Genomic DNA, 12,505 nt, shown 5'->3' on the forward strand with positions numbered 1-12,505 from the left:
GACGCAATAGGCAATAAATTGTTGCGGCAAGCCCCATGTAAATAAACAGAGAAGCTAAACACACAACTTCTATGCTTTATCAGTCATTGTGGGGCGTTAGAAATCACAGGAACAGACATTCACACACAAACAACTACAGGCGAGTTCAGAGCGATCTCTGAAACTCTCATCCATGTCCTGTGGGAGGAAACCAGAGTACGTGGAGAAAGCACGAGCAGGGAGAACATGCAAATCCCCCAGAGCCTTCTCAAAATGAGGTAACAGTGCCAAACACCACATCATGACTCACCTTTGCAGTGTACTTTTACTTCTTTGGCACACTTGGGTGACCATTACCTGTGAGTTGCTCTTTCATTTACTCAGATCATCTGATCTGTTGCCTAAAGAGGATTCTGATGCCATTGGGATCATGTCATTGTGTTTTTACATCAAAGGCATCATTTAGTTCACGTGGACTGTTTGCCTCAGTTGTTTTCATTTTCTTCCTGATACACATTTTTCCATTTCCACGGGCCATTCATGTTCTCTGCAGCTCTGCACTGAAGGCTTTAATTTCTTCCTGAAGTCTGTTAATCAATAGTGTGTGGGCTTTACAAAAAGATGATAATGTCGACGGGAGATGTAAGAGAACGATGAACGAAGGTGGTTTTGATGCGCTTCTCCTGCTGCTGTGTTTTCATGCAGTTGACATGCTGGAGATGTGACCCAGACTGAGACATATTTAAAGTTTCAACAGGAAATGCCGAAAGAAGAATCACATCTTGACGTTGCCAACTATTAAGTAAACAGCTTCACGAGCTTTTAGAGATGGTCATGACAGCAATTTAGATCAAGAAATACTTCTTTAGAAACTGTGACAAGAAACAATCGTGCATCTGTCCTCCATTTCCTGTCTGCGGAGCAAACGGCCTTTTAGGGTCACGGACTGCTGCAGTCTGGACTGGGAATAACTGAGGCGGGGGGGACCATCCAGAGGCAAGGGCAATTTCCAAAATCCTCCAGTTGATGAGGAGGCGGCTATGGCTGATCAGGGAGACCAGTCGGAGCTGAAACTGATCATCGGAAGGGAAATAAACATCTCACAAGACGGAGGTCAAAGAAGGGGTGGAGGCCTTCTTTTCATTCCGACTCCCTTCTCTCCCACTGTCTGAGCCCTAATGAAAGGACATAAATGTGTTCAGACGCCCGAGGCAGTGGTATCTTCCTGGCCCCGTCCCATCTCATTTCCATCATGGAAACGCACTCCTTTCAACTTTCTTTTTTACTTGTAGTCTTCTCTAAATCAGGATTTGCTCTGTATCCTCACTGATAGTTGTAGAGCTTTTACTGGCACACCTATTTTTCCACAATTTACTTACAATTACGGTCTGATGTTGTGTCGGCGCGGATTCAGCCTACGCTAGACGGAGTTGACATTTGTGGAAATCCGCTTTGAGAAGCAGATACCCTTTTTATATCTCCACATTAAGTAGACTGCTACTGCCAGTTGGAAAAGGAATAGCTTGGCTGGGAGAAAAATCCACCTACCAGGGCCTCCAAGGATCAGTAATTAGCACATTACATTTTGGCTGTTGAATCCACACAAACCGACGCGTTAAGGACGACACATTTCAACAACACAGGCGTCCGAGTGCCAGCAGCCGCTGAGCCAGAGATCAAAAATAGTTTTGCAATCCCTGCAAAAAACTGTCAGAGAAGCAGACTGTTGGCTCAGGATCCATCCATGTTCTGTAAAACATTATCTAAGTCAGGGTGGCAGTAGTCTGAAGCGGATCCTGGCTAATGATGGACGAAGGCACGCTGCGCCTCAGTTTTCCAGCTCATCACAGGGCAAACAGAGACCAACCGTGACATCAGGCCCTCTTTCAAACTTTTGTTGCACGTTGGGTGTCTGTTTACACGACAGGCGTGCTCAGAGTCACTGAAAACACAACTTTTTAAGTCCGATTCCCAAAGTCGTGATCAAATGGTTGCCATGTAAATGTGCAAACGCAGAAACTATGCCTTTTCACTTCAAACACTGTCTCTTAAACCTGGCCTTAGACGACTCAGAGCTAACCCAACACGTCAAGGGAAAGACCCTCAGGCCGACTGCTAACCACCACGGCACTGCGCTGCTCTGGCTCAGTATTATCAACACGTAGCTGGACGGTGGTCAATCATCCTGTGCCCAAATCAAATCGAGCTCCAGCTCCAGCTCCAGCGCCACACCGGATTGATTTTCCATCCTGCGCTCTGACTGATAGTCATCTGGAAAGTATAGGTCATCTGGCACCACGGATAAAAGTCAATGGTTAAACTGACATGAAGTCCTGTCATGAAAACAATGAGTGTGAAGAAGTGAGAAGCCGAAGTGGCTGCAGGACACCGAAAAATTAAGTGAAACCCGAATCTCGTCAGTAAAGACTGTTTTGGGGAATCATACAATTCTTTAGAGGAGAGTTAAAACCCAATGAAATGGACTCGGGGAAGAATTTAGTGAGCCGTGAAGAGAAACTCATTTTATTTAAGAAAGTGTTATTGATTTTGGAAGAAAGAGTTTAAACCTGCAGGGATGAATCTCAGCGGATCCCTGATTATGATGGATGCTGAGACGGTTGAGAGAAAATAATGCCATGAAACGAGAGAAGTGAGCTGCTGTACAGTGTCCGCATGACAAACGGTCCAAAGAGAGCCACTTCCAATGAAACTCCGTACCAGTAGGCGCAGGCTAACTTCCTGTTGCGGCGGCGGTGGCCTCTGCATGATGACAACAGCATTTAAGTCTGATCAAAAGCAGTGCGGGAAGTTGAGCCGCCCGCCAGTCGTCCGTCATCCCCTCCCTGCACGCTCCCTGTGGCATCGCAGTGACTGATGAAGACACTTCAGATGCTGTCAGGGGTTTTCAGGCTCACGTCCCCGCGGGAGGGTCGCAGGAGCTGCGAGATAAGGCTCGGCAGCAGGGTCAGAGGAGGGTGAGAGGTGGATGGTGGAGTGGCGTTGATCAGGGAGGGGAGAATGTTGTTGCAATCTGTGAATGAAGACATGACCCAAAAAAAGAAGGACAGGAAGAGTAAATCACACAGATAAGTAGTGCCTGCCTGCAGCGCCGACCCTTCTCTTAAAACCGAGGGGAGCGAGATGTGCTTCAGCCGGTCTGGTCAGGATGTCCTCGGCCACATGCGATGCTCGCAAATATTGGATTCAGTCAGTCACTCGTTTCCTCCGTTAATACGACGCAGGCTTCATTCATAATCACCGCGGCGCTCTCAGAGCCAGAGCTACATCTGCAGTTTGTCTGATGTTATCAGCAGATCGGAGGTGTGAGGCTCGCTCCACAGAGCTCAGCGTGAGCGTGACAAAAGGGAGGATGCACCTCTCCCACAACGGGCTGACTGGAATAAGAAGTGGGTATACTTCTGAGAGCTCTCTGTGGCCCCAAGGTGCCTTCAGTCGAACAAAAAAGGAGTTCCTAAACCTCGTGAAGCGTGCAGCGACAGCAGGCGGGCAGAGTGCGCATTAATGTCACAAACTATTCTTGTTTTTTTTTTTCCAATATGGTTTCAACATGAGGATTAAGGACTGTCCATCAATCAAGTTTCTACACCACTGGAGCTGATTCCAGCTGACTGTGGATGAAAGAAGGTTCACAGTGGACAGATCAAACCCAGACAATCACATTCAGTACACAATAATCATCAGGGAGCCTCAAGCGTTTGTCTCCCCTGCTCTGGAGAATTCCTCACATGATAATGGCGACTGAACTCAGTTTGGATTCTAATCATGAGAAAATGAGCCAGGGATGTCAAACGTTTCAGTTCAGGGGCCGCATACACCGATTTTATCTTGATTGGGCCAAACCAGTGAAACAGTGCCTTGACAACTTCTACATTTAAAGTTTTTCTTTGTTGTGGCGCAGAGAGTATAGCTGATGAAAATGTCCATTTTTTTAAAAAAAAAAAAAGACCAAACAATTACATCTAAAAATTAATACGTTCTCAACTTAAAGCCAATTTTAATGAAAGCTTATGGGGCAAAATACAGTGAAACATTATGCATATTTTATAAACTCACCCTGACAGCGTGTCTTTGAGGCTAATGCTGGCTCGCTGTCTTTCATGGCAGCATCACCGATATCTCTGCTCAGGTCTCGTGTGGTGTTGGGCTGCTGCTCTTAAGAAATGACTTTTTAAAAAAATCAGTGGTCTCTTTTGAAATTTTAAAAAAATGTGGCTTCCAGATTGAACCCGAACACAAATCATACACAAACTTTAGGCTTTGAGTCACTCGGTGAATCATATTCTCTATATCCACACCTGGAGGGCGCAGACTGACAAGCCAGAGGAAGAAAGAGAAATATCTGATAAATTAAATTTGACTATCCCTAAACTTGATCCATATCCACGCCTGAAGCTTTACATCCGCCCATACAACCCTTCCTTAAACAAAGAGAACGACCGAATGAAGAAAAATATACATCCTTTTCTGAGCACAACTGTTCAGAGGAGATGTGATGCGGGTGACTGATGTTGGATTCGAAGCATTACCATGACTGATCTTCACACAGCTGAGTTTTGTGATTATCAAAGTCAAACAGAAACTGAGTTATAAACCTCAATAAAATGTTAAGATGAGGGAGATAGTGGGGTTTTTAAGAGCGAAAAGTGAAACGGATGGCACCTCAGGGAACAATCGAAGCTTTAAGATCTTCCGACGTTAATGACAAATGAGCTCCTTTTCACATTTTAGCAGTTCAGAGTAACGACTGCCATATTCGTCACTCCGGACATGGTCTCCATTCATACATAAATCTTCCATCCACACATTACTGCGGCTCATTGCAGCGTAATTGGGAGATTTGCCAAAGCGGCGTTGACCTCTGTTATTATAAAAGCAGCTGGTCCTCTAATGTATGCATTCCTACATCTGCAAGCAGGAGTGTAAAAACACACAGAAATGATGCTTTTCAGGCCGTGATCTGCTGTTGGACGCCGTCAGGCTGTGTTAAACATGTACTTAGCACGGGCTGGATTTTCTGCAGCATCGAGAGAAACCGCACTCTGGTATTTACACTAGAAAATTCTGTATTTATTGAATCTGCTGCTCAGTGAAAATGGAGCCGCTTGACTAAATGCACGTTCATTAATACCGCCAGTGTGCCCGACTGACTGGAGCTCATTCTCATAACTGACTCAACGCAAGCAATTTGTAGTATTTCACACTTGTATAAATAGTTTTCTATTGGCTTATTCAGACTTTATATAATCCTCCTTTATCTTTTCCAAGGCTTTGGCAAATTATCTCAAGTCTCCACAACTGCTCCAGCTCCGGTTTAATAGCATGTTTTATTCAGGAGAGGACATTAGCTCTCGGACTAAAACGCGTACTGATAGTTGCATTATTAATGCATCGGCTTTTATTGATGAGTGCACGTTGTTAATTGTTGATCAGATGGCATCTGGTGCCCAACTGCGAGCGAAGGCGTGTCGGAGCCCCAGCTGGCGCGCGCCCCGGCCAGCTGCTCGGTTCTGTTTGAGCCGTGATTGGTTACGTGCCACAGCGCGAGCGGCCCGGGGGAGAGCTCTCGGCCCCTCGGGGCCCTCGCTGTTTTCTCTTCTCATCACGGTATGCTCGCCCTCGCGGTATGGATTCTTTCATCTCTTCAAAGCTTGCAACAACACTGTGCTCGCAGAGAGGAATGTGCGCGTTCGTCGCACACCTGTATGAGAGAAATCCCCCAGTGAAGCCTCTCCGTCGGTTTCCCGGCGTCTCCATTCCCCTCTCCTGCCGTCTCCCTGCAGCGCCGCGGCGGTCAGGCCACACACGCCAGCGATCCGCGGTCGTGCTCTGGAAGTGTTCTTTGTGCAGATAAAAGTGTGTAATGAATGAGCCTTTGGCCCGTCGGCCTCCCGGTGCCAAACATGACAGTGCGCACTTTGACGGCGCGACACATGAGCCTGGAAGAATAACAGTGGTGGTCCGCGTGTTTCATGTCTGTTTATTAGGATTTATTGTTGAAGCAGGTCTGCGGTGGAGAGGGGGACGTTAGCTACACACAAAGGTATTCTGGCTGTCGGGCTGAGTGCGGTGTTTTTATAATGAGGGGTTTTGAGGGGTAGTTGAAACAATAATGACACAGTGTTTAATCCATCTCTCTCAGGGCCAGAAAACAGAAGCGGAGAGGTTCTTCCTGAAGGCCATCCAACTCGACCCCACAAAAGGCAACTGTTACATGCATTATGGTAAGCGCCGATTATTTTCCTTTGGTTCTAACATAAACCGACTTCGTTCTGATGTTTCCAATAGTCGATGTGGAAATTTAACACGTTCATGCTCAACTATTAATTATGTTTTCATTAGTTCTGTATCATTATGGAGAAGTTTGATGGACAGAGTTGGTCCATTTGGAAGAAGGAAAGCAACTGGTTTGAATCCCGCTGCCAGTGGGTCACCTGAGCAAGGCCTCAGAAGATATTTAAACAGCTTTTAGTGCATTTACAATTTCACAGTATCAGAATCGGTGTGTTTCTTATAGCAGTTTTGTCAAAAATGTTTTAGTTCACGTTACACAAACAGCCCTATTTTATCTTGAGTGAATAAAATTGTGCTCTAATAACCTTTAAATTTGAACTGCAAAGGTTTTTTTGCCGTTGTTATGTAAATAACCTTGAGACGATCAATAAGGTAGCTATATTTCACCAATACCTCAAATCTCAGTGTTGTGTCTGCTACTCTTAAGAAATGTTCAGAAAAAAATCTCTAAATTTGTTGAAATATTTACAATTTGCTTGGTGGTTTGATGACCCTACATGGAGCTCCCCACAGTCCGGTTCTGGCCCACAGGCCTTATGTTTGACACCCCGTCTTAGAGGAACACAAGAAGAATCAATACTGTTTTTTTAAATCTTTAATGCATTCAGAATCTCACACGTGGAATTAAGTTTCCGTCTTTCTCCTTCGATTTAATCACCATCATAGCAGCAGTTTGAATAAGCCGACAGGTTAATTGCTCTCCTGCTTCCACAGTGTCTGAAAGCCTTTTCTGTCTGAAGCAGCTGTTTATAACGGCCTGACGTGTCGACTTACCAGCACTGCTCTGGTTTACAAAGGGCATTTAAGGCAGCTGATGCATCACGTTCATGATTGTGGAGGAACTATCTGAGGCTTGTCATCGCCAAAGGTTAATCAATCTGGTAATGATACGATGAGCTGTATTGATCTGCAGAGACAGTGGCGTTCCAACTGAACCGTCCAGGTAAACAGGCTGTGGCACCATTCAGATGACTGGAGTGAAGAAATCCATACAGGGCTAACGCCTGGTGTTCGAGGTTAAACTGCAGCGAGTCGCTTTTCTTTTTTTCATGCCAGAGTCATACTTTGTTTATGTATTGTTTACTGTGTGTGTGTTGGGACAGATTGTAAAGTCTGCATTTTAATAACTGTAAATCTGTTGAAAAAGGCTATTTGCTGCGATAACGCTGAATGAAACTCTGCAGGTATTTCAAAAAATGTCTGTTGTCAACAGCATTATGTCCATTTTAACAATTCATCCTGATTATTCATTCATTGAAAAGAGTCAGAATGATTCATTGTTCTATTAACTGCATCATCTATGAAAAAATACGAGGGTCAGACCCTAAAGCGTAGCATTCACACTGTAAATCACATTGTCCAATAGAGGCTGGTCTTAATTCTGTCTCTAATTCCATCTAAAGTGCCGTCTGATTCCTAAACTGAGGCTGCAGGGATGTTTTCAGCCAGAAGGATTTCTCCTCTGAGTCATAGTCTAAAGACTCTTTAAATCCATGTCCCACCTCAGGCTAGTAATGCCGCTACAGTTTCATCCACAATCACCAAGAAAAACAGGCCGAGGTTCACTCAGTGGTCCGGCATCCCGGTACAGTCGACGGCCTAACCAAAGTCAACACGGTGTGAGTTCCTGTCCAAACCTTGCTCCTACCACGAGGCTCAGCCCTCGGTTCACGGCCTTGTCAGCCGTCCTCAAACCCAAACTTATTAGATGTTTCAGTGCAGGCCTGGCGCGCCCATAATGAGACTCAACCCTCCTGTGAGAAACATTTCACTCCTCGAGAAACTGAGGCATCAAGGTCGGCTAATCCGAACAAATGGGCCTGAAAGATGGCCAAGCAGAGACGGTCCCATGCACTTGTTTCTAACGTTTCAGCGTCTTATTACTGAGGGAGTCTAGACTGTCCCCTCTCTGAGGCCAAAGGCAACATTATTAGATGGTGTGTGTGTGTGTGTGTGTGTGTGTGTGTGTGTGTGTGTGTGTGTGTCCCTGCATTTTAACAGCGGTGCCGTTCTCTCCTACCAGGTCAGTTTTTGTTGGAGGAGTCACGACTCCTGGAAGCCGCAGAGATGGCGAAGAAAGCGGCGCGCCTCGACAGCGGCGAGTTCGATGTGGTCTTCAGCGCAGCGCACATGCTCAGGTGAGTGTTTGATCAGGGTCTTTATTTTGGTGACTTCCATGGATGAAGAGCGGGCGTTTGAGCCTGTGTTGATGAGATGGGTGGGCCACAGGAGGGGGGGAGGTCTGCTGTCTGCACGGTTTATCCGGGGAGCTTACGCCGCTCTTCAGCTGCCGTGATTTTGCTTGGCTGTGATTTGTAATCCTCTCGCCAGCCCAGAAACTGCTGGTTTGTCTTAGTGCACAGCGCAGTCATATAACTTCATAAGCCGTCTCTCACCCTGGTTCATTCTTTCACCGGAGGCCCTCACTCACATTTTTTAATCAGAAAAAACAGAAAAAGCTCTCGAGGTGCTGTATTAGCGATGATCAGAGCATCGGGAGTGGAAGTGCAGAAATACAGCCATTCACTGAGGCCCCGTCTATCTGATGTTTCAGGGGACAACACATTTTGGCATTTTTGTTTCAGAAAAGTTTCGCGTTTACACAGCAACGTTTTGAAAACAATGTCCGTTTACACAGAAATGGCAGGAATCACACACATGTCCAGAGAACAACACGCTGTAATCATTTACAAATTAGTGTAGTTATATTACATTTGACTCTCAACTAACTACCAAGTCCCAGCAGAATCTGGACTGGGAGTCCTGACACTCTGGAAGCTGCTACTGTTGTTGTTGTTGTTGTTGTTGTTCATCTACTTGGGAAGTTGTTGAGATTTTTAAAGCAGTCGTGTTGCACATGCGCAGTAGCAGCGTTTCTGCTGCAAACCATTTAAAAACATTGTCGTGTAAACAGGTCCAGTGTTACTGGCTTTTATTATCTCAGCTACAACTTGGACTGAGTCAAAGTCCTGATCAATAACCTGGGGATTTTTGGTGAAACTGCTCGTTGAGCGTTGATAAAACGGCCCAGTAGTGCTGCAATAGTGCAAGACTAACAGCTGCTCTTCCCCCGTCGGCCCCGTCATGGAGGGTCTTCACCACCAGCCGGTTTCGGTCTCGGGCCTCTTCCAGGTCCGGACCTCTGGCAGCTAAAGAGAGCTTCAAGCAGGGTCGGGGTTGAACTCATCTCCGCCTGCCCAGCATGGGGTCCCGCTCCTCCCGGGCTCAGGTTCTTTATGTGTTTGTCTTGGACACAGACGTGGAAAGGCGCTCGGCCGGTGGGGACACAAGTGAATCTACGCACAAAGAAGAAGCGGAGATTAAAAGAAGGAGCAAAAGGGCTTCTTAAATTTACAAATGTCGTCTACTACCCTCCCGGGTGTTTGGCTTTTGACCACCTTGCTTCCTCTCTAGTAATGTCCCGTCTTCCTCATGTTTCATTGAGCCTACGTCTCCTTCATAGTGTGAAAGGAGGTCAAGAAAAGTTGGGTAGTGTGGCTAAATGGTGTGTACTTGTGCTTTCCTGTAATTTATTAGATTTCTATGGTACCAAAAAAAAAAAAAAAAAAAAAAAAAGCTGTACTGTTTATCTCCATCCATGCAGCCAGGAACAGAGGAGAGTGACCAGTTTGGAAAGGTCTGTTTTCTCAGTTCACATCATTCACATGACAGGAAGAACCAGGAAACATCTCCAGCAGCACGGCTCCATTTCCACTGTCAGACTCCGTGAAAGAGGCTGCTGTTTGTGAATCTTTTTCAGCCAGGATGAAATGAAGCTCAGGAAGAACGTTTTCATTTTCCTTCACATCACATTTACGCGCATGTTGAGCAGCCGAAACCTTTTGCTGTAGTTAAATTCAAAGCTTTTTTTAAATTATTTTTACTGAAGTTTCAAAATAAAATAAACAGGTATCAAATGAAAATTTCCTATTTGTGTGCAGAACAAGCCCTTTTTTTTTTTTTTTAACTTTCCACCAAACCACTGCCATCTTGATGGAAAACATGCTTCTGGAAGCATTCTGAAATGTCCCATTTTCCCAGCTTGACTGAATTCAGATATATTTTAGTAGAAACACTTCATTCTCACAGTTACTAAGATTTCATTGTAATAAAATGTATGTTTAAAGTATACATATGATTTCAGCGTGGATATATTTGAAAATAGACTATAATAAATGAGCTAAAATATTGATGAAAATAAAGGGTTAAAAACAAATTCACATGAAGGCAGAGCTATGAGACGATGACTTAAGAAGTGATTGAAAAGTCCCAATAGTCCCACTCTTAGTTTAACTCATTCAAACTGTATGTCATTTACAATAATCTAATCCACCATATCTGAAATATCACTTTATGCTGTCATGATATCAGATATATCATTGTGTGCTTATTTGTCAAGAACGGTTTGGAACTATTGATGATATAATGGTAATACGGTGCTGCTCAGATCCATTACTGGCCCTGGGGAAGATGCTTGTGTGTAGTTCAGTTTTTCAGGATCTCGCTCCGACAGAATGTAATTGTTTTGGCCGGAGACGGATGGGACGGCTGCGGTTTCAGCACCAGTCGATGTCTGTTGTTGAAAATGCAATTTGCGCTCAGAGTCATTAGCATCCAACTATGACATGCATATGAGCAATATCTGTCAGTGTGTGTCTGGAGTTCATAGCGCTTCCTTAAAAAAGACAAAAAAAAATAAAAAATTGGGAGATCCGCGGTTTGGGTGCGGATTTGAATTATGGTCAAGAATTTTTATTTTCCTCAAGGGAGTCTCATTCCTTTCACTTTTGCTCAATTTTCTCATCACTCTCTGCTTGTTCCTGTACCGTTCATCTCAAACCGACGCGTTAAGCCCAGGCGGGCGTTCACATGGGACGGCTCGGGGAGGTCCCGCTGCTCGCCACTTCTCATCTAATAATTTAGAAATGCGATTATAATATTATACAAATGAATATGTCCATTTTTCTTCTCAGAAGGTTTTGCTTTCTAAATATTATGCTGGCAAACAAACGCATGGTTGTGGTTGGACGCAAAACCCATATTTATAATCTCAGGATGAATTCAGCAACGCCAGCTGGAGTTTGGATCATCGCTGGAATGTAAAACGCTTCCTCGGAAGCAGGCTGGAAAGTTTCAGTCGCGCTAAAATAAATACAAACAGTCATGTCGATTTCTGAGAATGTCGGTAAATGAGATGGACGCTGATAAAGTCGCGCTGGGACTGGAGGAGTGTCAGTTTGTTTACCACACGCTCCACACTCATATTTCAGGCAATAGTTTAAATACTTCAGAGAATCACGGCCTCGAGGAGACACATCAAATACTCGTTGATGCTTCCTAACTGTTCCTGAAGCTCAAAACGAATGCTTTTGATCCACGGAATATCAGAGTTCTCCCTCCTGTCGTCAGAGATCAAACCGTTTTGCTCTCAGAGGACACCGTTTTCCAAACCAAGCATGAACGTGTGCGCTCGGGTCACTTTGGCTCCGATCTGGAATCGTACAAATGATGGTTTCTTAACACACTGCGACAGCCGAAATGAAGCCGCGGCTCCAGAGGAGTTGTTTCCTTTGATCATTACGACTTAAGGGGCTCCGCAGTCTGCCGTCATCCACTCCGTCCTTGACTTTGTCGAGCGAAATTGTTCGCAATTAGACAATTGTTACCATCAGTGAAAAGCCCGCAGCTGCGGATCATAAAAGTTATTTCTGAGATACCAGGCTATTAAGAACAGGAAGTATTTTGTGACATGGGGAGCCGCTGGTTTGTGTAAAGCAGTAGGTGGAGCAGTGGATTATGAAAGAAGATAAGTGGCGTAATATAGGACGTTCACTGCAGGTTTTATGTCCGCAGGAACAAAGTATTTTCGGTTTCAGGGTCTCATGCAGACAAACCATCTGCCCTTAAACTCCTTTTTTCCTCCCATTGTGCCACATAGACGCCGTACTTCGCTGCATCTGTTCCAGCAGCTCTGCCGTTGCTTCAGTTATGAAATTATTTTTCTCTCTCCAGTATTTCTGCACGACAAACCACATTTCCCCAGACCAGATGGAAACACAAATGTCCAGTAAATATTCCTGATCAGCCGCGGTTTCTTTCCTTATTTCTTCAAGCAGCCAATGAGCCAAATGTCGTGACCTCAAGGTTCAATTAAAATCGAAAATGCTTGCTTTGCACCGCTCGGCTCAGATGCTATCTGGTGGAAGATGCGATC

General features: G+C 45.0%; 1 protein-coding gene across 1 annotated transcript in view; it reads left to right on the plus strand.

Annotated features, from left to right (window-relative positions):
• The window catches only part of tmtc2b (transmembrane O-mannosyltransferase targeting cadherins 2b), an 89,307-nt gene that overhangs the window by 70,763 nt on the left and 6,039 nt on the right, over positions 1–12,505 (plus strand). The window contains exons 9-10 of the mRNA XM_030096114.1: positions 6,140–6,221; positions 8,315–8,429. Of these exons, the coding sequence (XP_029951974.1) occupies positions 6,140–6,221; positions 8,315–8,429 (197 nt within the window). The remainder of the gene's footprint in view (positions 1–6,139; positions 6,222–8,314; positions 8,430–12,505) is intronic.

Source organism: Salarias fasciatus, chromosome 7, assembly GCF_902148845.1.
Source record: "Salarias fasciatus chromosome 7, fSalaFa1.1, whole genome shotgun sequence".
NCBI classification, from domain to species: Eukaryota; Metazoa; Chordata; class Actinopteri; order Blenniiformes; family Blenniidae; genus Salarias; species Salarias fasciatus.